Source organism: Rhineura floridana, chromosome 2 (genome assembly GCF_030035675.1).
Source record: "Rhineura floridana isolate rRhiFlo1 chromosome 2, rRhiFlo1.hap2, whole genome shotgun sequence".
Classification (NCBI taxonomy): domain Eukaryota; kingdom Metazoa; phylum Chordata; class Lepidosauria; order Squamata; family Rhineuridae; genus Rhineura; species Rhineura floridana.
In genome coordinates, this window is record NC_084481.1 from 81364515 (window position 1) to 81378372 (window position 13858).

The 13858-nt window shown below is 40.7% G+C and overlaps 1 protein-coding gene across 6 annotated transcripts in view; it reads right to left on the minus strand.

Annotated features, from left to right (window-relative positions):
• PDIA5 (protein disulfide isomerase family A member 5) overlaps positions 1 to 13858 on the minus strand; it is a 271149-nt gene that overhangs the window by 140021 nt on the left and 117270 nt on the right. For all 6 annotated transcript variants that reach the window (XR_009760542.1, XR_009760541.1, XM_061609090.1 and 3 more), the window contains 3 exons: positions 8860 to 8927; positions 1781 to 1872; positions 1611 to 1682 (listed from right to left, as the gene is read on the minus strand). Coding sequence is in view for 4 of the 6 variants with exons in the window: in XM_061609090.1 (XP_061465074.1) it covers positions 1611 to 1682; positions 1781 to 1872; positions 8860 to 8927 (232 nt within the window). In the remaining 2 variants the exon portion in view is untranslated. The remainder of the gene's footprint in view (positions 1 to 1610; positions 1683 to 1780; positions 1873 to 8859; positions 8928 to 13858) is intronic.

Consider the following 13858-nt stretch of genomic DNA (forward strand, 5'->3'; position numbering starts at 1 on the left):
CGTCACAACAGTAACATTTAAATCGGGAGAGGTCATGCAAGACCTGGACCACTGCCTGGACTTGGTGGTGGGCTGGATGAGGGCCAATAAGCTGAGTCTGAATCCTAGAAAAACAGAGGCACTGTGGGTTGGTTGTTCCTGAGTTCAGGTAATTGGTCAATTGCCTGCTTTGGATAGGGCCGTACTCCTTCTGAAAGAGCAGCTTCATAGTCTGGGGTGCTCCTAGATACATCTTTGTTGCTCGAGGCTCAGGACACCTCAGTGGCTAGGAATGCTTTTTACCAACTTGAGCTGTTTCTGGACCAGGATAGCCTTACCACTGTTTTCCATGCACTGGTAACCTCCAGGTCTGGATTACTGTAATGAGCTCTATGTGGGGCTGCCCTTGAGGTTGGTCCACTGGTGCAAAATGCAGCAACATGACTGTTCACTGGGGCAGGGGATCACCATCATGTCATGGCAATGCTGAAAGAATTGCACTTGCTACCCATTAGATACCAGGCCAAGTTCAAGGTTCCGGTTTTGGTGTACAAAGCCCTATACAGCTTGGGACCAGGATACCTGAAAATTTATCTTATCCCTTAAATACCCAATCGATCACTGTGCTGCACAGGTGAGGACCTCCTGTAGATAGCGTCTTATCAGGAGTTCCATTCCACACAACATAGGAAGCAGACTTTTAGTGTAGTGGCACCTATTCTTTGGAATTCCCTGCCCTTAAATATTAGACAGGCACCATCTGAAGACCTTCCTCTTTCAACAAGCCTTTTAAGTAGAGACCTTATCCTAGTCTGCATCTGTGCTGGAATTGCTTTTTAAGATATTTCAAAGCTTTTTTAAAAATATGTTTTTAAAGATGTTCATAAAAAACCCATAAAGATCATAAAAAAATTGTTTTTATGATGTTTTAGTGTTTTTAATGTTTTTGTTTGCCGCCCAGGGCTCCTACTGGGATGAATGGATGAAAATAAATAAATAAATAAATAAATAAATAAATAAATAAATAAATAAATAAATAAATAAATAAATAAATACATACATACATACATACATACATACATACATACATACATACATACATACATACATACATACATACATACATACATACATACATACATACATACATACATACATACATACTAAAAACAAGGAACCTAGTGTCATCTTGTGAATCCTATCTTGCCTCTCAATGTGGGTCATCATTACAAAAGACCATTGAATCTGTCTTCCTCCCCAGTCAAAGACTCAGCAACAAAAGATTTCACAAGCTCTCAGCCAGAGCCATTTCAAGTTGACTCATAATGGAGTCAACAAGGGAATGAAAATTTTAAAGTGTGAGGTTTTAAAAATGGAGTTTCAACACAGATCAATGCCATCCTTCCAGTGCCCAGAAAGATAATGAGGGAATTGCAACTGGGGTGATATCGCAAGTGTAAAATAGAAAGCACAGAAACTGAAAGCAAATAGCCCAGGTTTATCTTTAATAGATCTGTGTGATACTTTTATTTGCCCTTTGGAGTAGTGATGAATATGCTGCTATTTCCAAGACATGATACTGTTTACTCAAAATGTAGGTTTCAAAAAGTAAACGCCCTTCAGAGACTTACTTTTTCAGCCATTCGACAATGTCCTTTGCTGTAGCGCCATAGTTCTCAAAGTTGAACAGGAATTTTCCCTTTCTGTAAATGCAACAAAACAAGGTTTGGAATATAAGAAAACACATAAAATAAACGATTACTGTTGGCAACATCTACATGCAGAAAAAGCAGAGACTTACTCAAAGTAGCAGATAGTTGGGTATCCCCGGACATTGTATTCTTCTTTTATTTTTTCAAATTCAGCTGAGTAGACATTCATTCCTGCAAGTACCTGTAACAACAGAACCAGAAGAGTCTTACACCACACAGTTCTTCTGAAGCATGAAAAACTGTATTTTATTCAAGAATAGTTTGTATTTTATAGAAATATCTGCTTGCTAATAAAGCCACAGAATATTTTCCGCTAAAAACTAAACAATTTCATACCAGCTTCTAAATGTCAAGATATTGCAGTTCTCACCATGGTGGGCTTAAACAGGCAAAACAGTTTTATGAAATCCCTCATATTCTCCCACTTTAACAAAAGGGTGTACTCCATGCACAATGAGGCTTACCATTCTCAGTTGTGGTGGAGAATGAATGGTGTGCTCACAGGACTGCAAGCAGGAACAGTTGGGGATTATTTTATTTTTTCAGCCACAAATGACTTACACAGATATTATAGTTCAGGGACTGAGAACCTGTGCTGCTCTAGATATTGCTGGACTACAGCTCCCATCATCCCTGACCATTGGCCATGCTAGCTGAGGCTCATGGAAGATGGACTCCAACATCTTGAGGACCACAAATTTCCCATTGCTGCTATGGCAGTGCCTGTGGAGCATTCAGTGGTATGGGGGATAACCCCCAAACTACAAGGCAGGCATACATGACTCAGTGACGTCTCAGATGAATTAGAAGCACAGTGGTCTGCATGCACTGGCTATTTCACGAGCCCTTATCTTACAGCAGATTCCCTCTTCCATGCTTACAATGGCTGTCCATTAATACAAATGCTCTCGCGTACTCTCTCAAACTCACACTCACACACATACATCTTACTATATAATATTTTTCTAAGCGTCACACTATCCATGAACTTTTTTTGCAAAAGCGTTCATGGGTAGCATGACACTGCAAGGCAAGGCAATGCGAGCTGGCAGCAGTGATGGCAGAAGCAGCATGTGAGGTGCCCAGTGCTGCTGTGGCAGCGCATGAGGCCCTCAACGCCAGCGGTGAGTGGATGAGTGAACAACGGAGAGAAGCGGAGGTACTGTGTTGGCTGAGCCTGGCCCTCGGTGGGTGGGAGGGAGGCCTATGGGGGCAAGGGGAGCATGCACGTGTTGGCGACCCATTGTGGGGGGAGAGAGGGCATGTTGGCGACCCGGGCGGGGGGAGTGCACTGACAACCATGGTAGTGGGAGAGGTGGGAAGAGAGCACGCTGGCAACCCGTGGGGCAGGGGAGCACTGACGATCAATGTACAGGGGGAGGGAAGGGGAACGCTGGCAGCCTGTGGGAGGGAGCACTGGTGATAGCAGGCTGGGTTGGCGAGTGAAGCAAGCAGGGGTGGAACGTGTTTGTGTGTATGTATGTACATATATATAGAGAGCAGTGCTAACATCTCACAAATAATGATCTCAAAGGCAAATACTTGCTTCAAATATCTATTAGGTATTAGCCTGCTAATGGATTTATTAATCAAGAATACCAAAGCAAGCCCCAAGTAAAGCTCACTGTAGCATTAACACAGGAAGAGAGATAGATGAATGGGCCCTACTCTGAAGATCTTTTCACACATTACCCAGGGAAAACCTTGTTTGTGACAGAGTGTGTGCTAAAGAGCCAATTCCAGTTCCTTTTATACCTGTATGATACATCTGTTGGCAATATGATACATCTGAGGGCAATCAGATTATACATTTTTGGTGTTGCCCGTTTGTAAATGTGTTACCTTTTTGTAAAGGCCCTCACAGAATCTGAGTGGCTTAATGGACACAGGGTTGGACCTGGACTGGGGAGGAGTCAAATCTCTGCTCAGCTATGACACAGTCTGAGTGGCTCTGGCAATAAGGTACTACTTTGCCTAAGGTACCTCAACAGGGTCATTGCAAGGAGTCAGTGTGGTGTGTAGTGGTGTAGTGGTTCAAGTGCTGAACTAAGACCAGGGAGGCCTGGCTTCAAACAAACCCCGGGTTATCCATGAATCCTGCTGGGTGATCTTGGGACCAGTTAATATCTCTCAGCCTAACCTACCTCACAGGGCTATGTGAGGATACAGCAGGATGGAGAGGAGCATGGATATAAATGTAATAATAAAAATAATGGAACAGTCCATACACCCTGGATTAATTGATAAATGTGTGAAGAATAAAATTATCCTTGTTATAGTAATCTTGATCTCATCTGTATAGTACAGAATTAGAGGGTTTATAAATCTATTCTGAAAGTGTCTTTGAATAAGTGTACAGAGTATGGTTGCACAACCACCATCTGGGGAGAAGAAGTTTTGTATGGAAACATCTATTTTAGACCTAATACTTTCATTTTGATCATACTTCATAGTAGCCAGTTGTTAGTTCTGCTTCTTTTAGCAAGTAAGGATTTCAGGCACAGAAAGTTGGGAATTCTTTTCTTTTTAAGCCACAAATGATTTACACAGGTACGTGTGGACAGACAGGCTAGTAAATATGCAAAACAGCTTGCAAGGCTGATTTAGATGAGTGACTTGAAAGATCATAAGAAGGGGACAATCATTTTTGTTTTATAAACATAGTTGGAAGGATGCAACTCTGACAGAATCCAAATATCTAGGAATACTACATATCTACGTATCGTAACACTAGAACTCGTGGACATCCAATTAAATTGGAAAACACAGGACACACAAAAGTACTTCTTCACACAGTGCATAGTTAAACTATGGAATTCGCTGCCACAAGAGGCAGTGATAGCCACCAGTTTAGATGGCTTTAAAAGAGGATTAGACAGATACATGGATAAGGCTATCAATGGCTACTAGCCATGAAGGCTATGCTATGCCTCCACAGTTGAAGGCAGTATGCTTCTGAATAGGAGTTGCTACATGGATAAGGCTATCAATGGCTACTAGCCATGAAGGCTATGCTCTGCCTCCACAGTTGAAGGCAGTATGCTTCTGAATAGCAGTTGCTGGAAACTTCAGAAGGCAGAGTGCTCTTGGACTCAGGGCAATCAGCCTGATCCAGCAGGCTCTTCTTATGTTCTTATGAATGTTGTTTGCAGATAGCATTATTGACGTGACAACACATGACTAACGAAGACTGAGAACAGAGATGGAAATTCTGTCTTCCCTTTGGGCCACTAGACATTGTTGGCCTACAGCCCCTATCATCCCCATCTATCAACCTCCATGGATTATAGTGGTTGTAGTCCACCATCTGGGGATTCAAGGCTGGTTAAGGCTGCTCTGTGGTGTAGTCTCCATGCATATGAAGGGTGATCTCCAAAGAGGAAGCTCACCATAAATTGCAAACACTCTTCAGCAAGGGAAATTAGCAGACCTTATTGAACTTGCTTAGCATTTATACCAGCTGGAAACACTACTGGATGGAGCCTCGCCTACAGCCACAGCTCTTTAATTCCTCTTCACAGCTGCAGTGCTGGTGCCCGGCTCATATTTTACTGAAAAGGGCATAGACTCAGAGGTAATACCTTTTGCCCCACAGCACGAGCAAGACCAGAAAAAGGCATTTGGATACAGAGTATGAGATTCAGCATCCTCGTCTCAGAACAAGAAACTACCTCCTTGCTCCTCCAAAGCCCCAAGCACATTTAAAATGAAACTGCTCAGAGGATTGGACTGCTATTCTCTGGGTCTAAGATTTAGACACAAGTTATCTTGTAGCTATACTCCTCAATGGCCAACTGCAGAAGATACAACTAGAAGATTATCTCCTGATTATTAACACCAAAGGTTTAAATCCCTTCAGCAGCACCATTTTAATCTAATTTCCTCCACTTCCTTGCATCCAAAAACAGGATTTTATATTTCACATAAAATACTGTATCAGAATTCAATGCCAGCTTCTCCAGAATGAAGGAACTACCCAGACCCAATGTGCTCAGAGCTATCGTGAAATAAATCTTACAACAGACTATTTCCACAAGGTCAGCTGCTGTTGCTCAGTAAGTATTTAGGTTGGTTTTTTTTTTTTTTAAACTACATACTAAGTTTGGTCACTCCAAAGAACATCAAACAGATTAACAGGCCTTACATGAGCAACCTCTGTATTATAGATTCATGAAGTTGCTTTTACCAACTAAGCATTTCTACTCATAAACATTCAGAAAGACTCTGTACACTTTTAGTCTTGTATACATCATTCCTAATTGGAGAAGAGAGCCCAGAGAGGGGGGGCTGTCTCTCTTTCTCTCTCCCCACCCCTCAGCTCTATGGCTCATGAACAAAGGGGTGGCTACAGGGCAACATCTTGAGCTTTTGTTCATTTTTCAGCATAGAACTGGCAAGGCAACAGCTTTCTTTTGGGGAAAAAGGATATCCTTTTCCCTATGAAATCACCACATTGACAGAGTCCAAAAGGCCTCACAGCTTGCATTCATCCCATAGTTTCCTGTCAATCATGCAGGGTCAGATGGAGCTTCCCCTGCTGCCCCCAAGAATATGGACTACAGATATTAGGATGCAACTAATTTAAGTATGGAACTGCTTCTGAAAATGGCAGTCTGGTGTCGTACTTTCCTCCCTCTCCCCATAATGTTTAGCTACACTTAACTCTGTAGTTTCTCCATCAGTGGCTGACAACTATGTGGATAATGAGCAGGGAAACACATGGGGTGATGACATCACTACATCCATTAAGAATGTCTAAATGGTAAGAATTCACCAAGGAGTTGCCATTTTTGGAAGCAGCCCCCTCTTCAGTGCAATGGCTACTTCTGCTCTTAGAGGCAGTGAACAACTGCAACTGACCTCACCAGAATAAGTACAAGTAAAAGATTCAAGAAGAAAGCATACATTTTCAACATTAAACTATTACTAACAGTATGCTGGGCACTGGAAATACCTTTATTTCTTAAATCCTTGTTTGAAACCTAGAGGGAGTAAAGCCCCTTGATTACTGTTGCTAGGCCCAGTTCAGAGGTCGCCAGTGTGCCCGCCAGTCCCTCTTATGGTGCCCACAAAATATTTCAGTATATATCCCAACAAAAATCCACAATACACAAGAGACTGTTTGCTCTGCCTACTCATTTGCTATTTGCACTGGTTCAGCCTCTCCTACATTGAATACATCCCCTTAATCATGGTTACATTTTCTTAGATGCCAGCATTAAACACTCACCCTCTCTTCCATTCTGAACAGAGGATAAGTGCAAAGAACTCTGTGAGTGAGTGCCATGGTGACTGATGTAGGTGCCTTTTTTCCATAGTTGGGGAAACAGACAGGGAGCATGCCATACATTTTTGCGGTCTTGTCCCTTTTTCTCCTCTTTTAGATGTCGTTGCCATTTTGTGTTACACCACACATCCACAGCAACCATTTTGTGACTAGTGTCCATGGCACTTTTTCAAAAGTCCAAATGTGCCTACTGTCCCAAAAAGAATGATAACCCTTGGTCTACTTTAATGAAATGTTACACATTACAAAATCTGTACCAGAGGCCTCTCTTTTGAAGAAATCTGTCTTCATTTCATGCCATGTGCAAAGTGCTGTGACAAAAGGAAAACTAGAGAATGAGAAGCAGCAAACTTTCCAGTAGAGTATTAAGACTGCAATTAGAAGCACACTTCCTAAGAAATAAATTCTACTGATATGAACCTACCTTCCAAGTAAAGAGCCTTGAAAGGGGTTTAGGAACCCAGGGGCCACATTCACACCATACATTTATTCCACTATTATTCCACTTTAAACAGTTGTGGCTGCCCCCAAAGAATCCTAGGAAGTATAGTTTGTGAAAGGTACTGAAAGTTGTTAGGAGATCTTTCTTCCCCTCACAGAACTACAATTTTCAGAGTTCTCTGGGCAGAGAGGCTGACTGTTCAACCACTCTGGCCACTAGAGCTTTGTCAGAGGAATAGAGTCTCCTAACAACTCTCAGCACCCTTCACAAACTACACTTCCCAGAATTCTTTGGGGAAGCCATGACTGTTTAAAGCAGGATAATAGTGGAATAAATATATAGCGTGAATGTAGCAATTGTTTCTCCCAAAGAATCCCAGGAAGTGTAGTTTGTGAAGGATGCTGAGACTGGTTAGGAGATCCCAATTCCCCTCACAGACCTGCAGTTCCCAGAGTTCTCTGGGAAGAGGAGCTGATTGTTAAACCACTCTGACAATGGTAGCTCTGTGAGGGGAACAGGAAACTCCTAACAACTCTAAGCACCTTTCAAAAACTATACTTCCCAGGATTCTTTGGGGGAATCCATGACTGTTTAAAGTGAAATCATACCAATGTATGGTGTGAATATGGCCAGGAATAATTCACTCTCAGCCCTTTTATCTATCTACCCTCATTTTCTGTTTAGCTCTCTTAAAAGATGCTAGATTCTCAGTACAATTTTTTAACACTTTGGAGTCCCCATCCATTCACCCCAGACCCTCATCCCAAAGTCTGCACTGGCAGACCGCTCATATATGTCCCACTCAATGTCAAATTTCACAGGCTACAAGTAAAATCAATTTGATAGATTATGAATTGATGCTCTAAAATATGCAAATATTATGCAAATAGTGCATAATATTATGCAAATAATAATATGCAAATTGTGTGTTTTATCCTAATTATCCAAGGATAAACACCACCACTTCTTCTTAGAAGGAAAAAAAATCACACAAGTAACAAGCAAAATAGTGATAAATATCAAATATGAGTGTATGAGCTCTGCAGATGGTGGTGAACCCTTATTAATCAAATCTGCAGTCCCCTGCCCTGCCTTCAAAGCACTATAATTGAGATAAGCAATCAATTACTGAAATAATCATTACCCAACAGTACAGCTACCAAGGCGAAAATTGTCTCATGTTATCTGCTGCTGGCTTTTTCTTTGATTATGGTTTTCTAATGATTTTTCATTACTGTTTATTATTTTTAGTTATTTTGGTTTATTTGAAGAAAAAATTGGAAGCTTTTCGGAAAGAAAGATAGTAATAGCGGTGTTAATTTGTGGATCTAGTTATGTTTGTATGTTGTAATAGCTATACAAAAAACACACACATGAAGTTGCACATTAAAAAAAATCACACCAGAACACCCATTAGTCTTGCAACCCCTCTCACTTACATACATGCCTTTCACTTCTGTGGATGCTTGCTGGAAAGATGGCATCATTCTTTTGCAAACACCACACCCTAATATATATATGAGAGAGAGAGAGAGAGAGAGAGAGAGAGAGAGAGAGAGAGAGAGAGAGAGAGAGAGAGAGAGAATTAACAACACTATTAAATGTATCTCTAAGGGCAAAATTGAATGAACAATGCTCCTGCACATTTCCTGTTATTTCAACTGAATTGCAGCAAGAGAACTTACAACTTAAGATGTACAAAATTATTCTTGACTTGCCAAGGTCCAGTTTTTAAGCATCTCCCCTTGCCCTTGTATTCTAAAGTCTTAGACAATCCAAACTACATTTTTATCTATGTCTCTTTCATGGTTTCTTCTAATTGCAATTTGCATTTTGTCTTGTTTTAACAACTGCAATACAAGGTTGTTGCATTATTTAAATCATAGCTTGCTAAACTGGTATCCCGACAGCCGTATCTGGTCCCCACCTCAAAATCCTCCCCACATCATGTTGAAAGTGATATACATAAATCTCTTGCACCACTTCTGATTTACAGATGTTCCTCCAGTGTGAAAGTAGAGGATATTCCATAGGGACTTTTATCAGGTTCTTTTATCAGCTGTAGGAGGTGGGGGGTGGAACCAGCCTCTGTAACTGAAGTAGGTTTGCAATTATGCCAGTGTTGGGGAAGCTACAAATTGGCTGATTTAAAGAGCTAAGTTATAGAATTTGGGGGCAAGAGCAACAGTATTTTAACTAAGTCAGTGTGTAAGTAGCTACCCAGTGCAGGTATGAGTATTCTCAAACTAGCTAGGAAAGGGAGGATGAAAAATTCAATCGGTCCAATTTTGAAACTTGCAAAAATCCAGCTATATCCATTTTGTACATCAAAGAAGAATCCTTTGGGGCTTGCCAAGGAACAACAGAGCCAGTCCAGAATCTCCATTAATGACATCTGTGCTACCTAGGACCCACTGGGACAAGAAGAACATAGGACTTAAGACCTAAGCTGCACTGGTAACAGGGAGCTGAGCTTACATATGGCCCAGTGATAGAAGCTTGGTCCATAAAATTGGAGTTATTGGAATAGAAGCAGAACTCAGAAATCTTCAAAACGACTCTAAAACCCAAATTTATTTAGAGGTTTAGAGTTAGACATGTACAAACCCTTATTTTCATACCCGTTATTTTGAGGTAACCTTATTTTATCCTGTTTTTAACTCACAATTGATCTGTTTGCACTGGTTTATTCAACTTGTTAAACAAAGTTGGCTTTATTGAACTGTGTAATTGCTCTGCTTCTTGTGCACGGGTTCTATTCCTACCTCAAGACCCCCAAGGCAACCCAGAGTCCACACCCAGGCTCTACAGACTTACTTTAGATGGAACAAGTCTTAAGAATTTAACTGAAGCACCTTTCATCAAATTACACAAACAGACCAGAAGAGACAGCGTTGGCATGATTACTAAGAACAGCAATAATTGAAAGAGCCACCTCCATTAGGACCCAGAAGCTTATGATGCCAGACTTTGAAAACAGGCTTGTCAGTAAAAGAGGAAATGCAGCCAAGTCATCATCTGGTTGCAGTGTGCTAGAAACTACATGTGTACAATGTTGAACAAATGTAGAGAAATCACCTTGTAAACTGACATTTTCTTCCAATATTAAACAGAGCAGTATGAGAATGGATAGAAGTGAAAACACTTACATAGGATGAATACTGACAGCTGAATGACTACTAGGACCATACAGGCTAGTAGACTGCATCTGCTGGTCAGTATAGATAGCAAGGCAGAAAATCAACCTTTACTATCAAATGGCCTAAACGGACCAATGCCATGCAAGAAGGTTTTCTTAACATTGCAGGCTTATTTTAGCACTGGCAAAGCAAGGTCTGCTGATCACTTCCTCTCTTCACCCCTGACCTGTCAAAATTGCTATCTGTAGGACATTCAGAAGCAGTTTATCTTCCAGATCTTTTTATAAATGTCTTGGGACCTCTCCTTCCCATGCATCTTTAAAACAACAAAACATGGCTCTTGGATACTTGCTTGAACCTTAAGAAGGTCATTTTTTGTGTGAGTTATACATTTATAAGATTTAACTAAAAGAAAACATTATAAAAGCATGAGGTAACTCTATACCTTTGTCAAATCTAGCAGACAATGTTTATAGTCCCATCTTTACAGGGCATTTCAGGTTCTAATTGGAATGTTTTGTTAGTATATATCTTTCCAAAGGTCTTTGTATCTGGGATAATAACCTCTGATTATCCTGATTGTTTATGTGCCTAATAAAATTAACCCACACCTCATAAAAGGTGTCATTTTTTGTGTTACATCACACAGCCTCACTAAACATGCTGATTTTTCTGCTAATGCTATACCATAACTCTTCTGACAACACACCTGCATTTTTTCAATTTTATACCACTCCAACTCTAGTCGCTACTAATGAAAAACTTCAAGGTCCTTAGTCATTAGAATTTTTTTAACCAACTAACAAATGAGACAAAGCTAGTTGTGGGTCTATATCTACCTCCTGCTTAGTAATAATAGAGATAACTTCATGGATGTGTTGCCAGAAAAGCTGCACCACTGAGAACATCCACCACATGTGTAACTAAGTCCCAAGAGTCTTACACTCCCTCCATTACTCTGAGGAATTACGTTCTTGTGATTCTAGGTTCTGCAAGTCTAAAGGGAATAAGATACCAATAGTATAGTAGTTTAGTGGAATTGTCTATTTGCGCATGGATCTTTTCTTCCAGATTTTTTAACAATCTTTCTTTCACACTGTTAAACCCAGATCTTACTCGCATCTTGTGTGCTACAGAGCAAACAATAACATTTTCAAGACTTTCCCTTTGGGGCTACAATCTGCTTTAACAAATTTTCAAATAGGGAAAGCTGCTTAGATTCCTGACCCCTGAGCTAAAAGTAAAATATAACAGGTGATGGAGCCACATCCAGTTAAACTGCATTATGCAGAGTGTTTTCCAGTTGTTTGCCTGTGATTAGCTTACTTTTTGGATAAAGATTCCATAATCTAAAGAATCCCTTAGATTTCCCATTTGCAAATTACCTGTCCTTATTCTCATGATAAAATAAAGAGTGATCCAGGTATAATTGTGACTGGTGGTGTTAAGGCCATGCGCCATTTTTCCCACACCAATTAGGTAGTTTTGAGAAAGTGATTTCTGAATTTGGTTCTGTCTCTAAATAATACTGAATTAAACTATGCCCTTTGGACTGCTATCAGATGGATCCATCAACACTCATGGGAAGTAACTGCCTCCATTGGAAAACTTCTAGTACACCTTCAGGTTTGGCATCCCTCATTCTCCCTGCTTTGTCCCTCTGAATAATATGCTATTTCCAATCCTGTCCTTTTCCCTTATGAGCAAAACCACTGAACAATTTATGTATCACTTGAAAAAGGAATAATATGTTTAGCACTGCCAACATTTTTAATGCTGTTATACAATCAAGAAAGATTAACTTTTGTCTGACACTTTAAATCCATCCTAATTTGGTTTAGCAGTGGAATATAGTTTAGCTTTTGGAATTTTCATAGAATCATAGAATAGTAGAGTTGGAAGGGGCCTATAAGGCCATCAAGTCCAACCTACTCCTCAATGCAGGAATCCAAATCAAAGCATTCCTGACATTCTTGCCCTTTTTGAAGGTAGGGCCAATGTTAGCTCTCCTCCAGTCATCCAGCACTTCATCAGTCCTCCATGATTTCGCAAAGATAATAGACAGCAGTTCTGAGAGTTCTTCAGCCAGTTCCTTCAATACTCTAGGATGCAGTTTATCGTGTCCTGCCGATTTGAACTCGTTCAAAGTGATTAGGTATTCCTTGACCGTTTGTCTATCAATCTCAAGCTCCAAGCCTGCCCCTTCTACTTCATGTTTCCTGGGAGGGTCATAGACCCTTTTTTGGGAGAAGACGGAGCCAAAGTAGGAATTGAGCACTTCTGCCTTTTCTTGTTATCTGTTATCATTTTGCCATCCTCATTGAGTAGCTGTGCCACCATTTCTTTTCTCTGCCTTTTACTATGGACGTACCTGAAGAAAGCTTTTTTGTTGCTTTTAGCATCCCTCGCTAACCTCAGCTCATTCTCAGCTTTAGCCTTCCTGACACCATCCCTGCAATTCCGTGATACCTGCCTGTACTCTTCCTTTGTGGCCTGGCCTTCTTTCCACTTCCTGTATGTGTCCTTTTTTTGTTTTCAGGTCATCTCTAAGCTTTTTGTGAAGCCACATTGGCTTCTTCTGCTGTTTTCCCCCTTTTTTCCTTGTTGGAATTGCTTGCCATTGCACTTTTAGAATGTCCTTTTTTAGAAACTCCCACCCATCTTGGACTCCTTTTCTCATTAGAACCATTGCCATAGTACCATACTTACCATTGTTCTGAATTTATTAAAATCAGCTTTCCTGAAGTCCAGGGTGCATGTATGGCTACTCTCAGCATTTGCTTCTGTTAAAATCAAGAATTCAAGTATGGTGTGGTCACTTTCCCCCAGAGATCCCGTAACTGCCACTTCATCCACCAAATCATCTCTATTGGTTAGAATCAAGTCCAGGATAGCTGATCCTCTGGTTGCTTCCTCCAAGTTCTGTAGGAGAAAGTTATCTCCAACACACGTCAGAAATTTCTTGGAAGGGCAGTGTTTGGCAGAATTTGTCTCCCAACAGACACTGGGATAACTGAAGTCTCCCATTACTACTACATCATGCCTCCTCAAAACATTGGCAATTTGTTTTTCAAAAGTTACGTTCTCGTCTTCTCCTTGATTGGGTGGTCAGTAGCAGACTCCAAGCACCGCATTCCTTTTATTATTTGCTCCATTAATTTTAATTCAGATACTCTCGGTGGAGCTACCAAGCTCATCTTCCTGTATTTCTGTGCAGGGATATATATTTTTAACATATAGAACAACTCCACCTCCCTTTTTATTCCTTCTGTTCTTTTTGAACAAGTTATATCCTTCA